Source organism: Carassius gibelio, chromosome B9 (assembly GCF_023724105.1).
Source record: "Carassius gibelio isolate Cgi1373 ecotype wild population from Czech Republic chromosome B9, carGib1.2-hapl.c, whole genome shotgun sequence".
NCBI classification, from domain to species: domain Eukaryota; kingdom Metazoa; phylum Chordata; class Actinopteri; order Cypriniformes; family Cyprinidae; genus Carassius; species Carassius gibelio.
This window is the reverse complement of record NC_068404.1, coordinates 12446157-12473009: the sequence shown is the minus strand read 5'-3', so window position 1 is coordinate 12473009 and position 26853 is coordinate 12446157. Positions and strand designations below refer to the sequence as shown.

General features: G+C 38.0%; 2 protein-coding genes across 2 annotated transcripts; one reads left to right on the top strand and one right to left on the bottom strand.

Annotated features, from left to right (window-relative positions):
* Positions 1-6729: 6729 nt before the first annotated feature.
* acp6 (acid phosphatase 6, lysophosphatidic) lies at positions 6730-13106 on the top strand. The gene is made up of 11 exons (XM_052565599.1): positions 6730-6848; positions 7529-7697; positions 7989-8117; positions 9387-9517; positions 10101-10180; positions 10294-10381; positions 10869-11001; positions 11084-11184; positions 11285-11377; positions 11607-11772; positions 12445-13106. Exons 2-11 carry the CDS (start codon positions 7536-7538, stop codon positions 12577-12579), a joined length of 1218 nt encoding a protein of 405 aa, XP_052421559.1. The 5' UTR covers positions 6730-6848; positions 7529-7535; the 3' UTR covers positions 12580-13106.
* A 111-nt stretch (positions 13107-13217) lies between these two features.
* On the bottom strand, positions 13218-22769 carry LOC127965056 (uncharacterized). Its single transcript, XM_052565598.1, has 7 exons — positions 21372-22769; positions 17760-17833; positions 17435-17669; positions 14862-17080; positions 14436-14645; positions 14198-14291; positions 13218-14103 (listed from the first exon to the last, which is right to left on the bottom strand). Exons 1-7 carry the CDS (start codon positions 21670-21672, stop codon positions 14084-14086), a joined length of 3153 nt encoding a protein of 1050 aa, XP_052421558.1. The 5' UTR covers positions 21673-22769; the 3' UTR covers positions 13218-14083.
* Between the last annotated feature and the right edge of the window lie 4084 nt (positions 22770-26853).

The window sequence follows — 26853 nt, the reverse complement described above, 5'->3', positions numbered from 1 at the left end:
CAAGCGCAGCTCAACCAATCAGAATCAAGGACTAGAACTATCCATTTTATAATATGGGTTTTATTCATAATATTTGTTTTTATTTGCATTTTAGATCTTTAGGAGGTGCAAGAAGTCCTCTAAGCTGAAGTCTTTGACAAGAATGTTCATCACCAGCTGACAACATTGACTTCAGGGTGTTTATCAGCAGCTGGCAACTTTGACTCTGCGGTGAACTCAACTGCACACAATGTCATTAACTCTGCTGTGAGTCTTTATAGTAGCTGAGGACATTAGCTCTGCTGTGAGTCTCAAAATACAGGACAGTGCCTGTGCAATGAGTGCCAAAGTATATGTGGATTTTGCCTGTACTGCATGTCCCAAAGTGGATGCACACTGCCTGTGAAATCAGTCCCAAGGCAGATGAGGGCATTGACTCTGCAGTGAGTGCAGCAGTGGATAGGGCCATTGCCTGTGTAGCACAGCCCAAAGTAGATGGGGCATTGCCTGTGCAGTGCATCGCAAAGAAAGTGGGGATATTTACTCTGCAGGGTGTCCCAAAGAAGATGGGGGTGATTGCCTGTGCAGTGCGTCCCAAAATAAATGGGCATCCTACCTATGAAGTGCATCTAAAAGTAGATGGGGGCATTGCCTGTGCAGTTCGTCCCAAAATAGATAGGGGAACCGCCTCTGCAGTGCGCCCCAAAGTAGATGGCGTCACTCACTGACTCTTCAACAGAAGAGCTGGACAAGGGTAAGTTTACTGTCATAACCCAAAACAGTTGTAACATTAAAAATGTTCATTATTTTAATTACCCTTTAGCTTTGTTGCTATTCACTTAAATAGAAGTCCAGTTTGTCAAATGTATTTTAATTATAAAACAAATAAAAATTATCTATCATTTTTGTTTTTTACTTAAAAAGTTTGGGTTCTTCAAGTTCTTGTAATGTATTTTATGTTTACTAATTAGAGAACTCAACCTGTTTACTAAACATGCTAGGTTTTAAATTACTGCGTGGTATTTCAATTCACAAAACTTCTGTTCCTCAGAATTTATGACTGGAATTAAATTACCTATGTGCACGTTAACTGTTAATTGTTTGTTTTGTTATTTAGGTGGCTGCGAAATGTGTCTAAAAGAAACAACGTACAGCATGCATCACTACTGGGAATACACTTTGCACTCCCTATCTATCAACTAATAAAGAGCTTCACAGCACATTTCCCTGACACAATGTAAACAAAAAACGGACTTTATTCATATATCAAACTAACAGGGAATAACAGGGAAACAAAACCATGAAACATATATGAGAACAGACAAATGAACTAAGGAAGCAGGGCTTTAACACATTTGCAGGGTAAAACAGAACATGTAAAGAGGAACTAATTATCAAATAAGGAATTGAGTAAATAATCGAATAATTGAGACATCAGGCAAACAAGGGGAAAATTTAAATGCAAAGAAACTGAACGGACACAGACTTATGACAGAGCATACATGTATTTACAGGTGCTGGTCAAATAATTAGAATATCATCAAAAGGTTGATTTATTCCACTAATTCCATTCAAAAAGTGAAACTTGTATATTATATTCATTCATTACACACAGACTGATATATTTCAAATGTTTCTTTCTTTTAATTTTGATGATTATAACTGACAACTAAGGAAAATCCCAAATTCAGTATCTCAGAAAATTAGAATACAACTTAATGCCAATACAAAGAAAGGATTTTTAGAAATCTTGGCCAAATGAAATGTATGAACATGAAAAGTATGAGCAATTAAAGCTCTCAATACTTAGTTGGGGCTCCTTTTGCCTGAATTACTGCAGCAATGCGGCATGGCTGTTGTGTGGACGGGTTGGGATGAACTCAGATGCAGACAGGATGTAACAAACACAGGGTTTATTAACACAAAAAGGGGAAAACAAAACCCACGAGGGGGAAAACAAGGACTAGGGTAGACGCTGAATAACTCTCTAAAACACAATAAACAAGGTAGACAAAGACTCTGAACACTAACTACTAACAAACACTCACGGTAGTACAACGACTTCTTTGAGGGGTTACAAGGACACAATATTTCAGGAGGCTGACAGGTAGGAACACATAAGTAGCACATTCACAGAGTGGAACAATGAACCAACAAAAGACAGAGCACACTAGGAGATCTAAATAGGGGAACTAATCAAGACACGACAGGTGGCACAGATAGGACAATCACGACAAGACTAGGATAACAAGGGGGGCGGGGCAAGGGAACGAGACAACACAAGCACATGGCCCAAAGACAAGGCCATGTGCTTGTACACAAAACACGGGTCTGTCATGGTCCTGCCTCTAGACTAGAGAAAAGTCAGGACATGATGGCAGGACCATGACAGTGGCATGGAGTTGATCAGTCTGTGGCACTGCTCAGGTGTTATGAGTGCCCAGGTTGCTCTGATAGTGGCCTTCAGCTCTTCTGCATTCTTGGGTCTGGCATATCGCATCTTCCTCTTCACAATACCCCATAGAATTTCTAGGTAAGAGTTTGCTGGCCAATTAAGAACAGGGATACCATGGTCCTTAAACCAGGTACTGGTAGCTTTGGCACTGTGTGCAGGTGCCTAGTCCTGTTGGAAAATGAAATCTGCATCTCCATAAAGTTGGTCAGCAGCAGGAAGCATGAAGTGCTCTAAAACTTCCTGGTATACAGCTGTGTTGACCTTGGACCTCAGAAAACACAGTGCACCAACACCAGCAGATGACAGCTGAAACCCATGTCTTGCATAAGTCTGTGTGTAGTGGTTCTTGAAGCACTGACTCCAGCTGCAGTCCACTCTTTGTGAATCTCCCCCACATTTTTTTAATGGGTTTTGTTTCATAATCCTCTCCAGGGTGCGGCTATCCCTATTGCTTGTACACTTTTTTTCTACCACATCTTTCCTTCCCTTCACCTCTCTTTTAATGTGCTTGGACACAGAGCTCTGTGAACAGCCAGCCTCTTTTGCAATGACCTTTTGGGTCTTACCCTCCTTGTGCAAGGTGTCAGTGGTCGTCTTTTGGACAACTGTCAAGTCAGCAGTCTTCCCCGTGATTGTGTAACCTACAGAACTAGACTGAGAGACCATTTAAAGGCTTTGCAGGTGTTTTGATATAATTAGCTGATTAGAGTGTAGCACCAGTTGTCTTCAATATTGAACCTTTTCACAATATTCTAATTTTCTGAGATACTGAATTTGGGATTTTGCTTAGTTTTTAGTTATAATCATCAAAATTAAAAGAAATAAACATTTGAAATATATTAGTCTGTGTGTAATGAATGAATATAATATAAAAGTTTCGCTTTTTGAACGGAATTAGAATAAACTTTTTGATCATATTCTAATTATATGACCAGCATCTGTATATACTTATATATAATTTAGGACAGAGATTTTTGGCAACCCAGTGATGGTTAAATATTGGACAGAAGACATGCTGGGTTACTTTGATGTTTATTCAACTCAACTAATGTTTAAAAAATACTTTATTGCTGGCTTACAATGGGTGGAAAACTATAAATCACACACAAAGTTACTAGAGCCACAGTTTAAATCAAAAGTAAACATTTTAATTAAAGTGTATTCAATGATTCTCTCTTATCTCTTTTCATTGAAATAGTGCTTATTTCTCGCGCCAGTGTGTTTCCAAAATCTGAGCTGGTGATAGGCTGCTGTTCAGCGTTGCAACTGCAAACATCAGATCGCCGCCTTGCATTTCACTTGTAGCTGAAAGATACAGTGACTGACTCCATAACCTGTCCATAAACAAACATTAACGACATTAGAGAACACATTTTAAAATAAAAATAAAATAAATACAGTATCAGTTTATGTTATATAAGGCAAAATGCTTTTCCATCATGCAAAATGACCATTGCCCATTAGAAGACTGACATCTTGTCACTGTATGTTGCATTGTAGAAAATAAAATAATTTACAGCAAAATAAAGATATTATAGATTAAATAAATTGTACACAAACACAAATTTCACTGAAGAAGTGCACAAATTAGAAGATGCTGAAAACTGCTCTCTTCTGAAGAGGATGCAGAAAGCCTGTGCTCTTACTGTAACTGTCAGTGAGATTGACCCTGCCACTGGCCCAATGGCTGGGTAACACAGAAACTACCTAACACCGGAAAAACCCCACAACATAAGAACCAACAGGCTTGGTAGAAAAAAACCCAGCATTTTTAATTAACATTACAACACATAAGCACCTCAACATGGGGAAAATACCCTATTTCATAAATGGAAAACACTGAATATGTTCAAGAAGTCTTCTGCACAACAGGATGTCTTGATGTGGTGAAGAAAACTTCTAGGCTTTCACAACAATTTGGAGATTAAACAAAATTTCCAATGACCAAAATGATAACAGTTATCAGTATTATCACAGCATAGTTGACTTTGTTGTAAATGTTCAGAAAATGACTCATACTCACGCTAAAATAATTTTTGGTGGGGTAACTTACAATATAACACGTTATCTACTAACATGTACTACATGTTCAAATATAGTTTTGAAGAAAAAAGTTATAAATAATTATAAACCTCACATTTAAGAAAGTATGAGTCAAAGTGATAAATTATTGGCATTTTATCTGCTCCATTAACAATTCTTCACCTTTGTCACTTTAGCTTTGTAAAAAATGGTTTTATATATTTTGGAGGAAATTCACCATTAAAATGAAAGTCAGGTCCCACAATTATCAAATCAAATTTATTTGTCTGAAAATTATGTTCCCAGGGTCTCTCTTATAAGCAAAATATACGCCAACCTGATATATGTCAATACTTTTAATTGAAACCTTTTATTTGACACCCTAAATTTTTCCAGGCCTTCTAATCTTGACTACTACAGAATTATGCACTAAATATAAGTTGGTTTTTATAGTATTTGTAGATTAAATTTGAAACATCAGAGGGAGACAGAAGAAAAAATTAAAAAGGCAATATATATCTAAATCTTCTACCAAGATTATGACAGAAAGCGGAGGCAGTGCATTCAGGAGTTATCTGAGGCCTTACATTTGAGTGTCTTAGATAACAACATCTCCATGCTTATCAGTCAGACTCTAACTCTTACATGTGTTGGAAACTCAGAAACGAAGACCAGGAGACTCTTGGGTAATCTTCAGCAGAATTCTTTATTGAGAACACTCTGCGTGGCGCTGTAGTCATCAAAAGTCTAACTAGTCATTAATACATGGCAGTTTATATACATTTCAAGGGGGAGGGATTCCTTAAGTAGAGGTGGAGACCATTTAAACGAAGCATGCAAATTGAATACAGGGATCGTCCTGATACTGGCCATTTTCCCATCTTTGATCTTGTCAGCATAACAGTGTCATGGCCCTTCCATCTCTGCAGATCTTCCTGTAGCTTCAGAATCCACTACAGTCCCAAAAGTTCCTGTCAGTTCTAGAGCCCCTTGTCAGGTTCCTGTCATTGCTTCTCCACCCAAATGATTCCTCTCATTGCTGACCCAGAGTTTCTTGCCATGGCTCCCCTCATTTCCAGGATTACTGTCATGGATGCAAAGGTTCATGTCATTCCAGAAGATCCACAATCCTTTACTGTAGCAGAGCTTTCTGCCATTAATGTAGACAGGCTCAGACCTTTCTGAGGTCCAGAAAACAATCTGCAGGCACAGAGGATGATTTACAAGTGCAATAAATAAAATAAACAAATAAAATATCACAGAGATGTACTCTTTGACTGTGGATAACTCTTAATTAAATGTGTCTTTATTTCTCATTTTGATACACAAACAGGCCGGTTGTAGCTCAAAAATTGTCCTGTAATGTGACATTAATAGTTAACAAAAATAGTTGCCTATATTTAGCTAGTAAAACTTTTGGTTTATTTTTTAATTTAGAAGCATGCTTTTTACAAAAGTTGTAAATTAGGCTTTATTTGTTCAAACTGAATTAGGGAAGTAAGTTTTCAGTATGCTGCATGTAGGAATCCTTTTCAAAATGAATCCAAAATGCAAAGTTTGCCATCACTATTATTGATCTGTGAGCTATAAAGGAATAATCAAAATGCAATGTTTTTAAATATGTAGCCTATTGTGTTTTGTTATTGAAATACTTTCAGAACCCGTGGTAATAAGTGTATTAATATAGGCTAAGGATTTTTGTATGTACTGTGTTTATTTAATTTTTTATTAAAATATCTTCTTTCTCCCTTGTTTTATTCTGATATAATAGTCGACCTTTGATTTGTAAAATTAGGTATCAGCAACGACTATGACGTTGATCATTTCAAGGTCATCGCTAAAATTAGACTCGTTTAGACAGTTACGCTGAAAGTGTGTTGTTTTAATAAAGGGGAATTTAAGGCATCATGTTACTGTACATCACAACAGGGTCAGGAACAATACAAGACTGCAGTCGTCATTGTGCACCTAATCAGCCTAATTTAGTGTCCAATAAGTTAATTCAGTTTGTTATAACGACTGGTTCCTTATAATATAGCCCAAAGTGTGTATGTGTAATATTTAGCGTCCTTAATGTTTGGACCATGTTAAACACTGCCCCCAAAATCATTTAGACATTTGATAGATTATTCAATGCATTTGTATTTAATAGTTCGCGCTGTGCATAGGAATATTACGGCAGCAAACGTGATATACAACATGGAAGTGCACGGGAAATGAAGTTTTGTAACACGGCATTTCCGGTCACTTTGAAAAGAGAGGGTAGACTCCTGAAACTACAGATCCCAGAATGCACCTCACCGTCAGCCGGCGTAACATCCAGTCGTCTGACAGAAGTGAAAGGAATGAGTGCGATTCAAAAGCAGTGGATTTAAGAGTGTGAAACATTCAGGTTGGTGATGTTTAAACAGAACTTTCTCTAGAGCACTTCTCTTTTTTCCCCTTACTTAATAGATTAAAACTAGTGCATGATATTTGACGGTTTTCAAGAGCGTGTGGATGAATTTTGCGGATATGACAGGCAGCATTACTGAATGAGACAGAAGTTGCTATGTTTGAGTCGTGCCTTATGGAAATGTACTGACACGTTTTGATATATGTTTCACAAAAACACAAATACAGGCTACAACTGTTTAGAAATACAATATAGGCTATAGTATAGAAATCATGTATTCAGTGTATTAATTTAAAATGCCATGATATTAGTAAGTATAATACGAGCTGCAAAGCAGGAAACAGTTACTTAATAGTTGATATTTAAGGCGTGTATCTGACACATTTTTAAAACAACATTGACGTTTTAGTTTAAAATCTATATTTGATATATAGGCTATGAAAAGTGGTCGCCTTTATGTTTGTTGGATTTAATCACCTTCATTAACTTTTAATTGTTCCTCTGTTGTGACAAAAGTGTTTAGAAGACAAATATATATAGTTATTGAGGTTATAAAAAATGTAAATTAATTTGCAAAGTTCTAAAATAGTGTAAAATAGTCTTTAAATAGTGTTAGCTGGAGTACACATGTCAACTTCCCAAATACATTTCAAGTCAAGTGTTTACGTCTCTTTCAGGTGCATCATGTGGGCACGTGTGGGTTTGATGGGTTCAGTGGCCCTTGGGTCGATGTTCTGGTCTCAAAAGAAAAACACTGAAACCTCTCCATACGAGCTTAAATTAATTCAAGTTTTATTCAGACATGGAGCGAGAACGCCCCTGAAATCTATACCAGATGTTTTGGAGGTAAGAGAGCTGACTAGTGTCAATTCAATGCCCAAAGTAACACCATATTCAGTGTTTTTTTGTTTGTGTGGCTTAAAAACAGTAAGGTTAAAAAGATTAGGTTAAAAACACAAAAATGTAGAGAATGCATAAATGTGGCATGTATTCTTAATTGTTTAAACATCTCAGAATAATTTGTCAATCTTAACAGCATGCTGTTTTACTCCCAGACAGTGGCACTGTCATATGTCTGTAATAGTCCACATTGATGCCAATAATATCCAGTATGACACATGGTTTCTGCACCCCTAGGCACAATGGGTCCCTGAGCTACTTGAAGCGCCAGCTCACACAGAAATGGACTATATGGTTACAGACTTGCAGGGGGGGCCCAGACCCCCAGCTCCGGTGGAGGACAGCTACAGATCCAAAATATTGACAGTGAGTTTGTGTTTATGCATTGGTGCCAAATTCTTGTAGAATGTAGAGTGTGTTTTACACAGAGTATTAGAAAGGGCTCAGTCTGTGGGTTGTCGACTAAAAAGACTAATGATATAACCAGTTATATTATAACCAATCTAACACGTCTAATGAACAGGTCTAGTGATAACGGTGATTTCAAAGCACAGAAATATAAAAAAAAAACACCAAAAATGTAAATTTGCTGATCCTCAGGCCATCAGTCTCAGATGCAGATGAGTTTGTTTCTTCATCAGAGCAGGGTTAAAGAAATTTAGCTAATTTAATTCACTGATAGATCCTCTGCTGTTGATGGGTGCCGTCAGGACAAGAGTCCAAAAAGCTGCTAAAAAATTTGAAACCCACTGTCGTACTTGTTTTATAACTGTTTTGGATTGCTTTTGCTTGTGAAGAGTACTTGAACTGTGCATATTTCTCTCCTGATTCAGACAAACTGAAGTTTAAAGTTCTTAATGATGGATTTGTTTCTTACAAACATGCAGCTTTTCGCTTCACAATATGTTAATTGATGGACAGGGGGCATGTGGATTATTGTAATGTTTTATTTGAATTACGACGGCACCCATTCAGTGCTGAGGATCCTTTGGTGAGCAAGTGATATACTGCAAAATTTCTCAAAATGTTCAGGTGAAAAAACAAACTCATCTGCTTCTTGGATAGCCTGAGGGTTCTAGTAATGCCTATTCCTGTAATGCCACTCCATACATTTACATTCTAGAAAATGTGTGCTTTGTGGGAACAGTTTGACAATACTCAAGCATGACAATGCCCCTGTGCACAAAGTGAGGTCAAAAAATAAAAAGGTTTGAGTCTGGTGGTAAAGAACCTGACTAACCTGCAACAAAGCTCAGACCTGAACCCCTTTGAACAGCTTTGGAATTCCAACTAAAAACCTATTACCCACATCGGTGGTGCTGTTGTGTCTGAATGGGAGCAAATCCCTACAGCCCATATTCTGACATATAATGGAAAACTTTCATTGAAAATGCTCAACAAACTTATACTGTTTATGGGATGCTGTTTGGATGGCCACATAATCTTGGCCATACAGTATCATTTTCAGGCATGTTTGTGTAGCGTTTTGAGTGCATGTTTGGAATGGAGTGGATCGATGCTACTGTAAATGGCAGTTTCATACCAGACATGATGTAAACATACTTAACTCTCTGTTTAGATGGAAATTGTGCCAGGCTGTCAAATCAAGAAAAATAATTACTTCTGCTTCCATAGGGTGGAACTTATCCAGGTCAGCTGACCACATTGGGCATGCAACAGCTGTACGATCTAGGAGTGAAGTTACGAAAGAAATACATACAAGAACAGCCCTTCCTCACACCTTCTTTCAACCCTAAAGAAGTTAAGTGAGTGCAGTTGATGATTCTTTAAATATATTGTTCTGCACCATTTAAACTTTGTCTCAAGGAGAAAAACGCTTTTACAGTAAGGTGCCCTTTATTAACATTAGTTTACTCTGTTAACATACTTCTAAAATACTTCTAATGCATTTTTAAATCTTAGTTAATGATAATTTTAACATTTACTAGTATGTTATTAAAGTCAAAGGTTATATCTGTTAGTATTATTTGATGGACCTGAGCTAACATGAACTAGCAATGAACAGTTGTATTTTTATTACTGAACGTTCATGAATTCTGTATCTTAAGGTTTTGACTCACCCTCATGTGACTTTGGCTATTCTTTGAGGCACTAATTAAGTTCATCATATTAAGCAATCTCTTCAAAACCCTCTTCATAGTTTACTCAATGATGTCAGAATTTTCATTTCTGGGTGAATTATCCCTTTAACTAACATAACTAATTGGACCTTAATGTAGTTACCGAAAAATCTAATAAATTATCCTAATATACATGAATATGTTTATGACTCTGAATTGCATCATTAAGCTAAAAGAGTAAGATGGAATATCTGCTGTTGATTTACAGCATTCGCTCCACCAACATTGTCCGCACCATTGAGTCGGCTAAGTGTTTGGTGGCAGGACTGTTTCAACAGGAACAAGCAGGTAAGGTGGCAGCTCAGCTACGCTTCTTTGTGTGGTTTGGTTGAGTAATGGATGAGATGAGCATTACACACTCTGTGTTTGCCTTTCTGTGTTTGATTTTCTCTCACTCTAAGGTGTTGTGTCCATCCTCACCGATAAGGCAGAGAAGGAAATCCTCTATCCCAACTATCACGGTTGCAAACTGCTCAAGCGGCTCATTGGGTAAAACCTATTTTGATACTAAAACTCTGCAAGGCTGCATTTATTTGATCTTAAAATCTAGTAAAAACAGTAATATGTATAAGATATAAAACAGATTTTACAGTAATAATATGTTCATATATTTTAAAATGTAATGTATTGGTGTGATGACAAGAGTTTTCAGCAGCCATTACTCAAGTGCTCATTGTCACATGATCCAGGCATTATTCTGATTTGATGCTCAAGAAACATTTGATATTATCAATGTTGAAAACATATATTTGTGGAAACTGTGATAATTTTTTTTTGATTAACACAAGTAATCTATTTCTTTAAAATAGAAACCTTTTGCATGATGTGTTATAATTGTCTTTTCTGTCACTTTTTGCTGTATACATTTTTTTTTCTAACCAGACATGATATCTTACAAATCCCATACTTTTAAACAGTACTGTAAATGCCCACTAATGGCTTGTAATTTAACGCCACTCGTGTCCATCAAATGTAGTCATCGTTGGGCAGAATCGTCCACTGTGCCTGACATTGCTGCAGACCTACAGAGCATCCAGAGAGCCTTAGGGGTTGATCCTCAGCAACATCTGGACTTCATCCTCATTAGAGATGACATGGTGGCCAGAGAGGTAAAGTGCCTGATACATTCTACAGTTACATCTGATTAGGCTTTGTTTGTCAAATACAGTACCATTATATTATTGATCCTAGGCCCACGGGCTGCCGCTTCCTACAGCTCTGGAGAACTGGAGGAGTATCGTGGAGCAGAGAGCAGTAGATATGATGTTTCACATCTATGAGCCCAGTGAGAGGTGAGTGAATCCAGCAAAAAAAGAGTATTGAGAGGTTATGGTTGACCCTTATGTTTTAAGGCCTCTGTAAATGTGTCCATGTGCTTTTGTTTGAACTCAGGCTGAATTTGCAGATGTGCGTGGGGCCGCTTTTCCACATACTCCTAACCAACATGGAGGACAAAATCCAAGGCACAAACTCTAAACCTGACAGGTGTATACTTTTTGAACAACATGTCTACTGTTAATTTGTATCATTCAAAAACTTACTTTCTTTTTCAAAATCTGAAAGACCACTGTGCACCTGTTATTTCCAGACAGTAAAAATCAGTTGCTAAACTTGAGGTGCTGCCCCACAGTGGTCAGACTCAGAGATCATGTGCGTAAAAGTCTAGTTGAAAACAAGATCTTAGAGCTGCTGTTTTTTGTGTTTATTGATCTAGAAAGTTGTTCCTGTACTCTGTGCATGACACCACACTGATGCCGTGTCTCATGGCTTTGGGGGTTTTTGATATGAAATGGCCACCGTATGCAGCTGACATCACACTGGAGCTTTATCAGCATCGTCAAACTAACCAGCCTTACGTTAAAGTGTCCTACATTGGCCAGGTAACACACACACACACACAGGTGTAAAATGTAGCTTGGATGTTTGGGGTCAGTACGATTTTAAAATGTTTTTGGAAGAACTCTCTCTACTAACAAAGGCTGCACTTATTTGATCAGAAATACAGTGAAAGCAGCAGTATTGTGGAATATTATTATTACAATTTAAATTAACAATTTTCTATTTTAATATATTTTAAAATGTAGTCCCATCCTGTGACACAAATCTGAATTTTCAACAGCCATTTGTCTTCAGTGTCACATGATCCTTCAGAAATCATTCTAATAGGCTGATTTGGTACATATTTCTTATTATTGTCAGTGTTGAAATATTAATATTTTAATTTATAATTACTTTTTTCCAATTTTTTGACAAAAAGAAAGTTCAAAAGAACACCATTTATTCTGAATGAAATCTCTTGTAACATTGATCAAAAGTGACAGTAAAGATATTTAATTGAATGCATCCTTGCTGAATATTAGCACTGATTTAAAAAAAAGAAAAACCGTAATGTAACTAAATACTGTTAACTAAATGGCCTCATCTAATCTGACTTCGCTGAACGCTAGCAGTAATTTCTAACTCATCAAGTGTCCTTCATTTACTTCTTCATTTCTTTAATCTTTTTCTGACATCTGCCCATATTTGAAGCTGTTAATTGTTTATACCTACAGGACCAAAAAATCCCTGGCTGCAGTGACGTCTACTGCCCGCTGCAGGAGTTTAAGGAGGCACTGGCTGTTTACGCTCTACCTGATGAACGTTACTATGGCCTCTGTGACGGTGTAGATGACCATCCCAAACTCTGACCTCTCAACTCAACGTTGCACCAGAAAACGCACAAATGTTTTGCACCAAACTGGTCTTTAGAGCTCATGTCTCTCCTACAACATGGATTCAAGTGTTCATATTAACAAAAGAGCAATATCAGAAGTCTTATGTTTAAATTGTCAAGTCCTTTCCCATGGTTCAAGGAAACTGGTTCATGACTCGTACACAGCTGATAAAAATGTTCTCATTTATGTCAGTAAACAAATTCTTTCACAGATTGTCATGATATTAAGCAAGTATACAATTCAGAGTAAACTTTTTGATAATGTGTGTGATTTTGTGCACAACTAAGGGAGTAAGTGTGGAATATCCTGATTAGGTGCCTTCATTTCAGAGTATCGAGTCATCTGAAACGGCTACAGAATTATCTGAAACCTCATAATTTCAACAGTAATTGATGTTTTAACATCAAATGAAGTGGTTAAATTTAATATGCAAGCAGAAATGGTGAAATTTTTCTTACACATTCACTACTGAGATGCATATTAAAATAATATACAATGAACTATCTGAAGTGTTTTAATTTTATTCTACATTTGTTTATGTTTTACTTTAATCATTCAGTAGTGTAACAACCCAAAATACCACTGTACACACATAGACATGAAGCAAAGTGTAAATTTTAAAATGCAAAATTTATTTATATGGCTATTTGGCCTTTCTACATTTTCAACTTGTGTTTTCAGACAAAACACCTCAACATTTAAACTTCATATAAGTCCATTGCATTTTATGTTAAAGAATGATATGCATAAAAAGTCAGACAAGGAATTATCAAACAAGGAGGAGGAAAATAAATCACATTAGACATTTTGGGATTCCCTTATTTGAAAAAGACAGTAACTGTCTCATTTTGAAAAGCTGTAGTCAAATGTTTACACAAAAAATTATATTTCACCAATGCATGTTAACCATTTTGTGATTTTTAGAATAACCCTGACCCCACTAACAAACCTTCATTTTAAAATTACTAATTTCTGTAATTATTTTCTAAAACACTCCCAGACAACCACACATTAAGCGCAGTCCACTGGCTCCACTCCAACAATCATTCAAGTACATCCCAGTCCATCGCATCTTTCTTAGGTTTCAAAACAAAGCGAACATTAAGTGCACTCAAGATTATGTCATTTATAAAAAATAATCATAATAACAATAGCAATAACAACTGCAGTAATAACATTAGTAGTAACAAATTTAAAGCATTCTACACAATTCTCATTATACATATATCACCTTAAACCATCAGGCTCCACCCCCTGAGAAATACACCATGGGTTCAAGTTATGGTTCAACATATCTGTATCAATTGCAAAGCAACTTCAGCTTAGTTACTTAAATAAGAATTATTTGAGGAAATAGACAATTTAAACCATCATAACATTATTTACATCAATAAATTGAACCTCATTGTCATACATTACAGATCCTTTGTATTTACAGCATTAATATTTAAAGAAACAAAGCTTTGCTCCTCTTCATTTAATCCTGTGGCTTTTTACCTAAAATTTAAGACAAAGCATTTAAATTATCATGGGAACAAATTCAAACACAAAACATTAAGACATCTCTGGATTACAGACTAACATCACTGACCAGCGATGCACTGGCGGCATTTGTAGATCTTGGGATTATGTGTCCTTATGTGATTCCTCACATTTCTCTGTCTGAAGAAAGTTTTGCTGCACAACTGCAAAAGAGAAAATTAAATAAGAAAATCACTCTACTATATCAACATGCTGGACATGCACATACTTTTTACAGTTAGTACAATAAACTTTGTGCAGTATACAGGCACACTGCAGGGAAGGGACCTCAGGAGACATTTACATACCGGACAGGGCCAGTGTTTTCCTTCAATGTGCCTGATCCGATGCATAATAAGAGCATCACAGTCCCTATAGGAGGCTCTGCACTCCAGGCAAGCGTGTGGTCCACTGGTGGCCTGACTGTGAGGACCCTTCTTTTTTTTCAGACGTGCCCGTCCGATGGATTCCAGTAGGACGGAACGCTGACTGCTCAGAGGAGGCAGCTTATTTACATTCTACACATGACAAAAAAAAAAAAAGAGATAAATATCTTGATCTTTTACAAGTATCACTTTCTGTTTATTACTTGTTTCGACATTCGAGTACTACTTCCCTAAACCAGACTCTATAAAAATTTACAAAACAACAGTCATGTAACATGCTTTTGTCATAAGAATAAACCTCAGCATCTGCTGGCATGAGAAAAAGAAGAAGGAAAAAAACCTCATCACCTTTTTCTTTGTAGGTTCTTTCTTGACTTTACAGCTACTCTTGCTGACTTGGGGGAGTCTAGAAACTTGTTTAACCTGTGACCCTTGGGACATTCCTGTTTCATCTTTCTCGGTCTTAACTCGGACACCAGTCCTTTGGGAAAAGGGTGAGTGCCTGTTGCCAAGTCCAGACCAGTGAGGCCCATTTAGCCCGGTCCGGTCTGGCATTATCCTGGCCCTCACCCGATCTCTTCTAACCATGCCAGGTGATGAATCGCAATGGGAATTATTTCCATGAGTTAGGTAGATGTTCACGTTCTCCTCCTCCCGTTTAATACCACTTTGTGACTGACAGAACCCGAAAAGGAAGCCTTGATCCAACAGTTTGATGGGTGGTTTGCTCTGACGCTTGCCCAGGTCCGAGGAGTCGCTGATTGGAAATGGCTGGGTAAGGGGCAAAGGGTCCGCTGGCTCTTCCTTTATAGATTTGTAAAGGGGATGGCTGTGAAGTTGCTGATGGTTGGAAGTATCCCAGTTCACAATGGCATATGGAACTTCAGGACTCTCTTTTCTGTTACTGCGTTCCTTAATTTTTCTGTTTTCCTTCACCTGTGTTCCTCTTTCAGTTCTGCTGTGCTTTGCATGTGGCATTCTTGTTGCATGGTTGCATTTTGTTTTGCTTTCTATTTGTTTTAAGCTCTTAGGTTTGTCTATTTGAGGGCGCCCAGGTTTGTGTCGCTTTGTGTGCTGCAACTTTGTTGTAGCTACCCTTACTGTGCGATCTGCTGGTGGGCGACCCCTACGTCCTGTTGATTTAGGTGAAGTTCCCTGGGGGTTGTAGGCAGTATTGCGACGATGAATAGGTTGCAGGATGGCACTTTCTGAAGATTCCTGTTTTATCCTGAGCATAGTGCTTTTTGAAGGGGAAGAGCCATTGTGTGCTGGTACTCTACCTCTTCGTGCAGGGTGGGAAGGTGCTTTATCTTCATTTCTGTTGTTGCTTCTGAGTGGTCGATCCGTTGCACTGGACTCTTTCTGCAACAATGACCTACTTCGAGTAGCTCTTGCAATTGGCTGCCCAGCTTGCCCTGCAGGATCATGTCTTTTCCTTTTGGACCTTTCTTGGTTCCAAGTTTCTACTTTCACTGGTCTGTTTATCAAGTCCATTCTGCTCATGTCACAGAGGGACAAAGTGGGATTAACGGCAGCAAGCACTCCTAAACTAGTTCCGAAACTCAATGGGACATCCTGTGCACGAGGTTTACGTCGGGCTGTTAGTGAATAATCACTGACTTTTAACTTCCTAAGCCGTTTTTTCTGCCCCCAGCCGGAAAGTTCCTCTGGACCAGGCACCAGGGATTTCCTCTGCAAGCCAAGGAAGCTAAGAAGACGGTATTTCTCCTGAGCACGTGGGCTTTGCACCTCATCCTGAGGGACGGTGTTAGATACTTCCTCCTCCACATCCTCGTCCTTTACCTTTACTGAGGTAACACGGGTCAAAAAATTTGCCTGAGATTGGAACGGAGTCACTGAGAATTCACACTGGGGCTTGTATGACCGGTAGGAAGAGGACTTCCTCTTTCTCTTGGTGGAAAGGTCAATTTTGGGCAGGAGTCTGCGCAAAGCAAGTGCAGCGCCAGGTGAAGAACGAAGCAGACGGCGTGATGGAGAGGAAGAACGAGTAGAGGTGCAAGGAGATGTTGAGATGATTGAAGACGCGGGACGGGAGGACGATTTTTTCTTGCAGGATGGGGATTTGAAGTCCATGAGCTTCATTCTGCGATTTGGGCTGCATGGAAAGCAATTTTCCTCCACCTGAAAACTGGAGGGGACTTGGCATCGCAACTGAGGGTTTGAGGTTTCTGTTTCAGATTCGTCTGTGAGCTTATCAACATTGTGCTCTCTGTGCTTTGCTTGAATGTTCCAGGAAGACCCAGAGCCTTCTCCTTCCTCATCCACTCTTCTCCTCTTGACTCCCACTTTCCCTTCTGAATTTGAGGACTGGTCTCGTCTGAAAGGCCCAGACCCTGAACTATTTGGTTCCACTGGAGAATTGTGCATTCTGGAACTTAACTGAAAAGTCTCTCGCTCCCTTTTGATGGCAGAGCAAGCCTCCAGGGCAGGCCACATGCGTAAATGGCGGGCCATGGCACAAACCTCTGTCAAGATGTCCAAATTCAGATTGAGGGTGGAAGTATATGAGAACTCAAGTAAAGCAAGCAAACTCTGCTCACTGAAGCCTATATGAGAAACCATAAATGATAAGTGATTAATGCCCTGAAGGATAAAATACAAGATATAAATGTGCTGTCATAGGATAACGACTGTCTAAAGGTTGAGGATCTGCTGGAACACAAATGTGGGAGGTTCAGTCTTAAAATGCATTTTTTTAATGATTCCAGTCCTGAAAAATATGTTTTTAATTTTCCTTAATATTTTAGGGTTCCTATGAGCGTGGAAACTCTGTTACATGTAAACTAAATAGAAAATTTGAAAATATGCTCAACAATTTAAATTATGCCCTCTTTAAATTGATAAAGTGTAAACGAACACTGATTTTGAAACTGGATTATCTTGAAAACGCTGCACCATACCTGTGAGGTCAACATGTGACTGGGGATCAGTAGTTGAATCCATTTCAGTAAATAACTCCTGGAAGTACTCGCTCACTGCTGCAAGGACTGCTTTGTGGGCGACGAAAGACTGGCCACCACCAGTTTTCAGTGTGATATCACAGAAGAGCCCTGCTTCCCGTTGGCTATTGAGCTTACTTAAAACTTGATGACTATGTGATTCCACAATCCTGGTGATAAGTCCCACATCAGAACACTGCAGACAGAGACAGAGAAAGAGAAATTCAAAACAAACGAGCAATCCTGACTGAGATGTGGATAAATACGTTTGAAAAACCAATCTTACCACTGATCTCTCAGACTGACTGCGTTGACATTCCTCACAGCCAAAGACATAGTCTCTGACTTGAAAATACATTCCTAAAAAAAGAATTGAACAAAATTATTACAGAAATGGATCCGTCTATGTGTCTATGCAAAAAAGAAAGTAAGTGCTCTCAGACCACTCCTAATTCCACAAGTAGAATTCCACAAGTAGATCAGTTCTGTGTGTAACTTCTGTGTGGGCATCACCCATTCTCTTTCACTTTCACATTACAGACTACACTGATTAAGACTGGAAACTATGCAGCTGACAGCTAACGCAAGAATCTCATTTCGCAGCAGGTGAATTTTGTGCTCAGCAATGAAAATAACAGCAAAATTTTGAACAGAGTCAGAGCGGTCATGACAATCTCATAGTACAACTAATGAGAAAATTGCCAAAGTAGGGTTGTCAAAAATACAGAATCAGTACTAAAATTTTACAAATGTGACCGTACCATCATTTGCCCATAGCATTTTAAGCACTGTTGAGCAGATTCTTAAACACATCTGATTGGACATTGCTTTCTTGTGCTCTACGGTGTCTGTGGTTTGTTACAATGATCATCGCTTCAAAAACATGTTGTTAATACACATCTTTTACACTCTTCAACAAGCACTTACACCGATCCGCACAAGAGACTTTTGAAACCGCCGTCTATCACCGGATCCCTAATATACCTGCTGTTACCTAACCCTATGCCAATGGAAAAAGAGGGTAAGCTTGGTAAACACATTTTTACTTAATTTTATATAGCAGACTTGGGTTTACTTAAAAACATGAATGAGGATCTGAGGCTAAAATGACTCAATATGCATCATGGTTTATGCAGCATTTTGTTCCAACTGAACTAGAGGGAAATATATATAAGACTGAAAACCGGCATTACTTTGAAATCTTGTTTCTTTATACAAATCTGATATGCATATCATTTACATTCATAATTTTCACTCTGTTTAATAAATCAACATTGCTAATGACCTCACAAAATTAATCAGTCATCAGCATTTTTAATCTACAAATTTGATCTACTATTCTGAATTAGACTTGAGCATTTTATCCTCAAAATAATTACTAGTTCTTCTAGTTTGTAACAAGTTCTCTGACTGAACTCTTAGTTTTCGTGGCACACACAAAATACCCCAATAAGCCGTATTGAGAAATATCTTATGGTGCAATTCAGGGAAACATGACAGCATACCAAAAGCTCATATTATTACTTCTATTACTCCCATCACAACAAGTCCTGATTTACCAATGTGTGAGTGAAGCAACAGATATGGCATCCTGCAAACTATTCTCAAAATACTGTGGAGTGGTGTAGATTAGAGGTTAAAGATCTAAATTAAAGTTTGTGGGTTTAAAACCCAGAAGGGATAATCCATGAATTTTTATGACTAGTCAGGTGACAGATCATAAGACACATAAACTTAGATTATTGTAGAGGGACAGTCCCTAAAATAAATGCACTGAACATGGAGCTGAATACTCCATGGGCATGAATCATTACGGTCAAAAATCTACAAGTTTAGTTAGCATGCGACTATAAATGTGGAGCTCAAACAATGATCTGAACCAATTCTGAGGATTATTTTGGCCAGTGCATTTTATCATTCTATCAATGATGTCCTCTCAGTAATACACCAAGTAAGAATTTAGCATTTAGTACACAAATAAAAGGTTCAGAATAATCCCAGGTTAAGTGTCTTAAGTGATCAATCACCTAATCTTGAAATTAAAAAAGACATTGTCTAATGTCAAGCATAACTAAATGTATATCTGGCATTCCAAAAGCAGTTTAGGTATTATAAACATCATAAGAAGTCTCTAGATAAGTGGCCCCGAGGGAGATTTGTGCCTACGTAAAATCCTCCATAAAGAAGCAATGCAGCATGATACTCATCTTAAAACAAGTCATCTCCAAAATGCACCTCAAACACTTAATTCAGAGGTATTGTGGGATGAGTGTGAGAAGGCAACATTTGTGAATTTTTGTGTGCAACTCTGACTTTTTGAGCGCACTGATACATTGTTTCTTGTGCCTGTAACTAATCACATGTAAAACTGTATGCCATCTCTGTGTCACTTTACAAATGTAAAGACAGCTATAGCTATATGTGATAAAAAAAAAAAAAAACTACACACCTTTTTGATTGATATATTATCAAGCAGCAGTACAAAACTTCCAAGTTTACCACAAGTTTAGTAAGCAAGCACTGGCTATGAAGAGTCTCCTACATGTTCATTCACTGTCAATTTAAAAAATATAAAACTTTAAAGGGTTAGTTCAGCAAAAATGATAATTAAGCCCTAAATTACTCACCCAGAAGTCATCCTGGGTGTACATTAAATTTTTCTTTCAGACAAAATCAGTTGGAGTTATTTTAAAAATGGTCTTTGATCTTTCAAGCTGTTTGATGCCACTGAGCGCAGCGGGTGTTGCACTCCATCAGTCAATGAGAAGTTTAATAAAAAGCTCACCCATTAAAAAAAATATCCATATTCAAAAATTAGGTCAGTTTAATCTATAATTTTGTTCACAATTTTAAACAAAGCAGTTCCAGGGAATAACGTATGAGGTCAGCTTTGTGCATGCACTGCTCAGAAGTGACAGACACAAACATACTGGACAGATGAAAACAAAACAACGGTTACTAATTAGAAGTACAAAATGAGGATTTGTAAAGAAGAAGGTCGGAGGATTTCAATATAAGCCAAGTGGAGACTGACTTTCTTTTGCTAAAGTAAGGAAACTTTGCTTCCTTTGCTCCTGTTAACAAACGTTGGTGTTCACGAGACTTACCAGCACATGTGTAAAGCTGAAATCATACGTCAATCCCCCGGAACTGCTTACATTTTACAACAGTGAACGCAAGCTAGTTTAAAGTGATTATTACGTTTTGAATATGGATATTTTTCTTACAAAAAGGCATCGATTCACTACATGAGGCCTTTGTTCAACCCCTGGAGCCGTATGAGACTAATTATTTTTTTTAAATGGATGTACTTTTTATTCAACTTCTCATGGACCGATGGAGTGCAACAACAGCTTGAAAGATCAAAGACAATTTTTTAAATAACTCTGACTAGTTTCGTATGAAAGACTAAAGTCATACACACCTAGGATGACTTCAAGGGGAGTAATTTATGTGCTAATTTTCATTTCTGGGTGAACTGAACTTTTAAGCTTAAAGCCCTGTTCCCACAGTCAACAGCTAAAGGTCTCCACCATGGGATTTTAACTGTGTCAGGTGGCAGACCACTGTCTGGGCTCTCATTGGTAGTTACACTGCTCATTTGCATAAACTTTGTTGCATCTCCAATAGTTGCAAATAAAATCTCAAATACATAAATGCTTGTATTAAGCTTGCTTAAATATATATTTAATAAACAATTATTTAATTATAAATAGTATCACCGTTTAATAACTCATTAAAACATTCATTCAATTTCATAATTATTTGATTCAAAGTTTATATATAAAACTATATAAAAATGTATATATAAAACTAAATCAAAACAGACACTTAAACAATGCATCGGTTGTAAAAATGAGTAATAAAAATAATAATACTGTAAGAGAAAATGACGAACCTTCCCACCAATAGTGTTCAGCCACCAGTCTGTATGTGTCCTCCAGGGTGTGGTGCGACTTGCATGGTCCTTTCTCGTGGAAGGTGGCTATGGACTGGAGTCGCTTATCTTCAGCCAGCACCTCCCGGTACTGGACGAAACCCTTCTCCAACTTTCTGCGGTAAAGAGAGCCGCCGATGACCTCGAAGAAGGCAGAAGACGCGACGGACGCGCGGCCGCCGTTCACATATCCCGCGCGTTCAGTGCTGCGAAAGGTGTCATCAGTGTCATACTGAGCACTGTAGGTGCATTCATTTGCCATTTTGACCAGGTTTCTTTCTCAAGACGCCTCTACTTTCAGTGCAGCTTAAAATCGTTTCTCATATGTGTAAAAAGCAGAACTTTTTGACTGCGCTTCATCCACCGACATTGAGACGTTTTTGCAATCAGAGATGCTCTGAGATGTGTCTAAGAAGTTTTACCATGGGTTCAAGATTCACAGCAGATATGGATATTTAAGTGGCAAGCGTAATTAATGTTATTACGAATAAATAAGACAGTCTCTCTCTAAACAAGACTCAAACATCCAGTTTGCTCTTTTGAAGAAGAATTAGACTAGTAGCCGAAATATTATAAAGTCCATCCTCTTTGGTGCTTAAGGTGTACCAGGCATTTTCATCACATCCTATCAAACGTAAAAGACAGCTACTCCACGAGACACTAAATTCAAGAGAGAGGAGCAACTTCCACGATAAAACGCCATAAATTAATCCCGACCACTGATAATAATTAAAATAAATTATGACAAAAATAAAACTGTGAGACGTGGACGGTAAGTTTCTCAATAGCTCGGTTGTCTTGAGAAACCGAAATAGGCGCAATCACACAGAAATCAATCTTGACAAATGTCTTGAATCCTCTCACTCTGTCAAACCTGCAGTGGCTGCCATCCAGAAATGTGAATTAATTATTATTTCGCCAGGTACTTTAGGGCCTCTTTCATCAGATGTAACTGCACTTGGGTCAACAATGTGTCAAAAAACGCCAACTACGTCATATTCGGATATCCGAGCGCCCAAATGTCTCGGCGGGCGGTAACAATCACCTAGAAGGGTCTTCCTCTCGCGCGTGCAACTTGTGATTTCTAGAACTCGGTTTCAGCACGCCGCGGCTAATGTGTCGCGCGACCTATGAGCGGTACGCGGGGGTCTCTCCGAAGCACATCGAAACGAAACGGCGGCCTCCGAAATCAGCAGGATCATCAGCGGGTTCCCTATAACGTGCTCTGCGTCCGTTAATGTAACGTTAAAGCCAGTCAGATGATCAAATAATCCAATTTTTAACTCGTACTCCTCTGTTGGTTGCCATTCGTCAACCTAACTTCGCCTCGACGCCTAGTTGCCTCACCCCCTCCCTTACTCGATGCCTATTGGTTGGATCTTTAAAGAACAGAGACTACATACAACGCCATTGGGCCTCGAAGCTGTCACTCAGCGGGCTGTTTTCCCTACTTTTTCCCTACATGAAGATAGGTTGTTGACGTCAGCGTTACCTTACTTAGTGTCAAGTTTATCAAAATGATAAAGGACAACAGTACGAAAATATTGTTTTGCTTCGACTCGTTTTCATTTTAGCCACTCATATACATATGGAGATACACATTCTCGTGTTTGTCTGCACGATTGATGTGTTTAAAGATTATGTCACAATTAAGGTTATTATTTATTAATGCATTGTGCAATGTATGCATGGTTGCTCAAATCTATTGTCATGTTAGTATATTTCGCCAAGTGTGTGAAGAGTAAAATGTTCAAATAAACGTATATTTTCAACGCAGTGCTAAACTGTTTACTTTTTATTATTAAACTAGAAACAACACAGGAATTATATTAGAGGAAACAAATATTGTTTTATTGTATGAATACAACCCTAATTTTCACTTTAAACAATATGTCATATTTATGTTATTGTATTAGGCATGGGAAACCACACTTGACTTCATTACTGTATTTTGCATGTATGTCTGATGGTTATACTGGTTATTTTAATGACATCTTCGGTGCTGCATATATGTAATTGACACTGGTAAGCAAAGAAATAGGTCCAAATGACCTTTTACATGATTCAACTTAATTGTCCAATGGGGTAGTCAATGCAGTCATTGATCCTTCCCTTAAACAAAACTCTATAGCATTATTAAATTTCCCCGCATGTTGTGCTAACACTTCCTATTTCCCTTAAATACTGGCAAGTGTATATTGCATTTTTGGGAAATGGTGTTGTTTAGTGAAGTGTAATTTGTTTTTGGTTTCTTCTATGTTGAGTAGCTCACAAAGAACAAGAATATAAACCCAGTTACTGTGGTGAAATATCTTAAAAACAAACCTTCCCTGCCATTCTATTATGTCTTCAATAGCAACCCTCACAAATAATTAAACACTTGAAGAGACTGAAAGAGAAGGAACCGGCATCTTATGCATTTTAATGGTAATCGACTGTCAAGAATCAGTGCACGATTACTGGTAAAGAAGAGTCATAATCCAAACAACAATAGCTTTCATGAAGTCACCCTGTGTCATTACAGAACAGCATTGTCATGTTTACAGGAACATTGCTGTTATATGCTGAAACATCATCAGCTTTGGGTTGTCAAATGCATTTATTGTCCTTCTTCTAATCATAGGTAACAAAAGGAAAACAATAAAATATTGTTCAACCAGATCCACAATACAAGGAGTCATGAAAGTGCCACACAAATCTGCTACTGGAAGAAATTTTCAGCCTGCTAATGTGCTTTGCCATGGTTATGTTACATGTACACTGCTCTGTTTCTTGATAATGATGTAAGATGACACAACCAACCACATGACAGGGCTCAGTTTGTTATTGGTTCTGCCACACAAGTTTCCACGTACTGTGGTAGATCTCCAATGATTTGGTTGCTCATTTAGTCATGTCAAGGTTTAATAAGAGTGCATAGTTAGTCCACACTGCATAGACATCATCTCTCAGTTCCCATTCAGGTTCACTTCAATGGTGCAACAGTGGTCACTATGGGAACACCTTCTGTGTGACAAATGTCTGAAGCCCCGTATACCATCGCTTGAATTCATTGGCCAATAACGATTTAGCACCGCCTCGTGCATATGTCACATATGCTCATATCAGCATGCTGTGTGCTATTTCATCAGATTTAATTTCCTGCAGGAAACAAATCATCTGTTGCCCATAGGAAAGCGTTATTTTGATGTGTTCTCAGCTATTCTCCTTAAAAAGAACATTTTACTCCTCTTCAGCGGACATGATGAGCTACATGAGATGTGCCAAGCCCTGTGACAGGTTCATCTCAGGAGGAGACACTCATAACAGGTGGGTACAATGTTTGGGACTACAACATGCTCAAGAGGCGCTTAGCAGCCTTTCTGACTGTCAACACTGCAATAGCCTGCAAAAGTAGAAAAGAAAGTAGGCCTCACATCTAACCCCCCCATCCTGTATCTGCGGTTGCCGAGGTTCCACATGAGATGGTCACTTGGGGTGATACATGCGAGCTGGAGCTCATAGAGCGTGAGACAACAGAGTTTTCTACCTTCCTTTCACTCTCTCTAGGACACTTGCAAGCCTACGTGAAGCCAGATGTCTTTGTCAATGATGATTTGCAGCCCTTCCCCTGAAGATTGTAATGTGATTGAGTTCGGTTGTAAACGGTATGAAGAAGACATGCAGTTCACAGCACCCTTTGATTCAGAGGATTATCTGGGTGAAGCATGCAATTCTCTTCCTCCAAGAGAACAGGAGAAATGCACCTCCCCATCTTACATCTTACTGTAAAACATTGTGACACATGCTGTGGATAAGCTGGAGTTAGAGTAGGATAGCAAGCCAGAGCAAAATAAAGCCCAGTTGAAACTGGACAACCAACTTTTGTCTAGCCACTGTCCGTCTGAGCCCCGTAGGCCTCTCACTGTCTTCCAAGACCTCCACCACAAGGTTTTGAGGTCCTGGACACAACCATTTTTGACGCATATTATCAATCCCACTGCCACTGATTTTGCTACGGTTTCCAAAATGATGGAACACGGCTACACGGCAATGGAGGCCATCGCGGCACATCTCGTACCGAACTCAGCTCCATCTCGAAAGTTACGGCCCCTGTTGTCATCCAAGCCATGTAGGATCACTTCCGCTTTTGGTTAGGAAATCTTACATGGCTGCTTGACAGGCCACAGCCATGCTTCATTCTATGGGTGTACTCCAGACTTATGAAGCAGGGATGTATCTATCAGTCTTCTCAAAGTGCCATTTTAATCTTAAGTGCTGAAAATTCATAAAATTTACTCCTACTTTCACACTTAAGTATAAAAGCAAGTTATCAAATTTCTTATAGCTAAGAATAACTCTTACTCTCCCAGTTATTTAAGACAGCTCGAGAGGTCTCACAAGTGGTTAGGAGTTGCCAGTAGTGGCTTGTGATGGAACTGAGGAGACGGAGACGTACGTGCCCAAATCTTTCAGATGTTCTTGAAATGTTTGAGGACAAGCAGTTAATCAAACTGTTACATTTCTTCTGTTATTCAAACAGAAATAAGCAAAGAATATTTACATTACCAAAGAACTGACACTTAAGGTTTAGTCCTACACTTCACTTAAATGACCAATGAGATGCTTGATAACTAACTTTGGTAACACTTTAGAATACTGTTTCTTACTTACTACATAACTAATAAGGAATTATTGAAGAACTAACAGGTGATTATTCACTTAACTCACTACTGTTAACTACTTAGAAAGATGTGTTAATTAATCAGTATGTAATATAATTTTATGATTGTGTTAACTAACAGCTAGCTAATCAGTAACTAATATATTCTGTGATACCTCCTGAAGAACTACTATTAATTATCTATTAGTTAAGGTTCAATAAAAATAACTATGAAGTAACTACTAATGAACAGTTATACACAAATAATCACTATAATAATCAGGCTGTGTCCGACAAATCAAGTACTTGAGTAAAAGTACCGATACACCAATAAAATATTACTCCAGTAAAAATAAAAATAGGCCTATTCATTTTCAAAATTACTTGAGTAAAAGGACAAGTACGCAACATTGTTACAGCCCACTTATTAGCTTATAATGGAAATGAAATATAGATTTTGTTTGCTTCTAAATGTTTCACTTTTGATTATGAAATGTTTGTTAAATTAGTTAAAATGTGGGCAGTATACATGTTAAAATGGAATAATCTGATAATTCTTTATTAATTACTATGGGTTCCCAATATTTTCACTTTAGAATAGGCCTAATGTTTCAGGTTCAAAATAAGTCAAGTCAAGTCAAGTCACTTTTATTTATATAGCGCTTTAAACAAAATACATTGCGTCAAAGCAACTGAACAACATTCATTAGGAAAACAGTGTGTCAATAATGCAAAATGATAGTTAAAGGCAGTTCATCAGTGAAATCAGTGATGTCATCTCTGTTCAGTTAAATAGTGTCT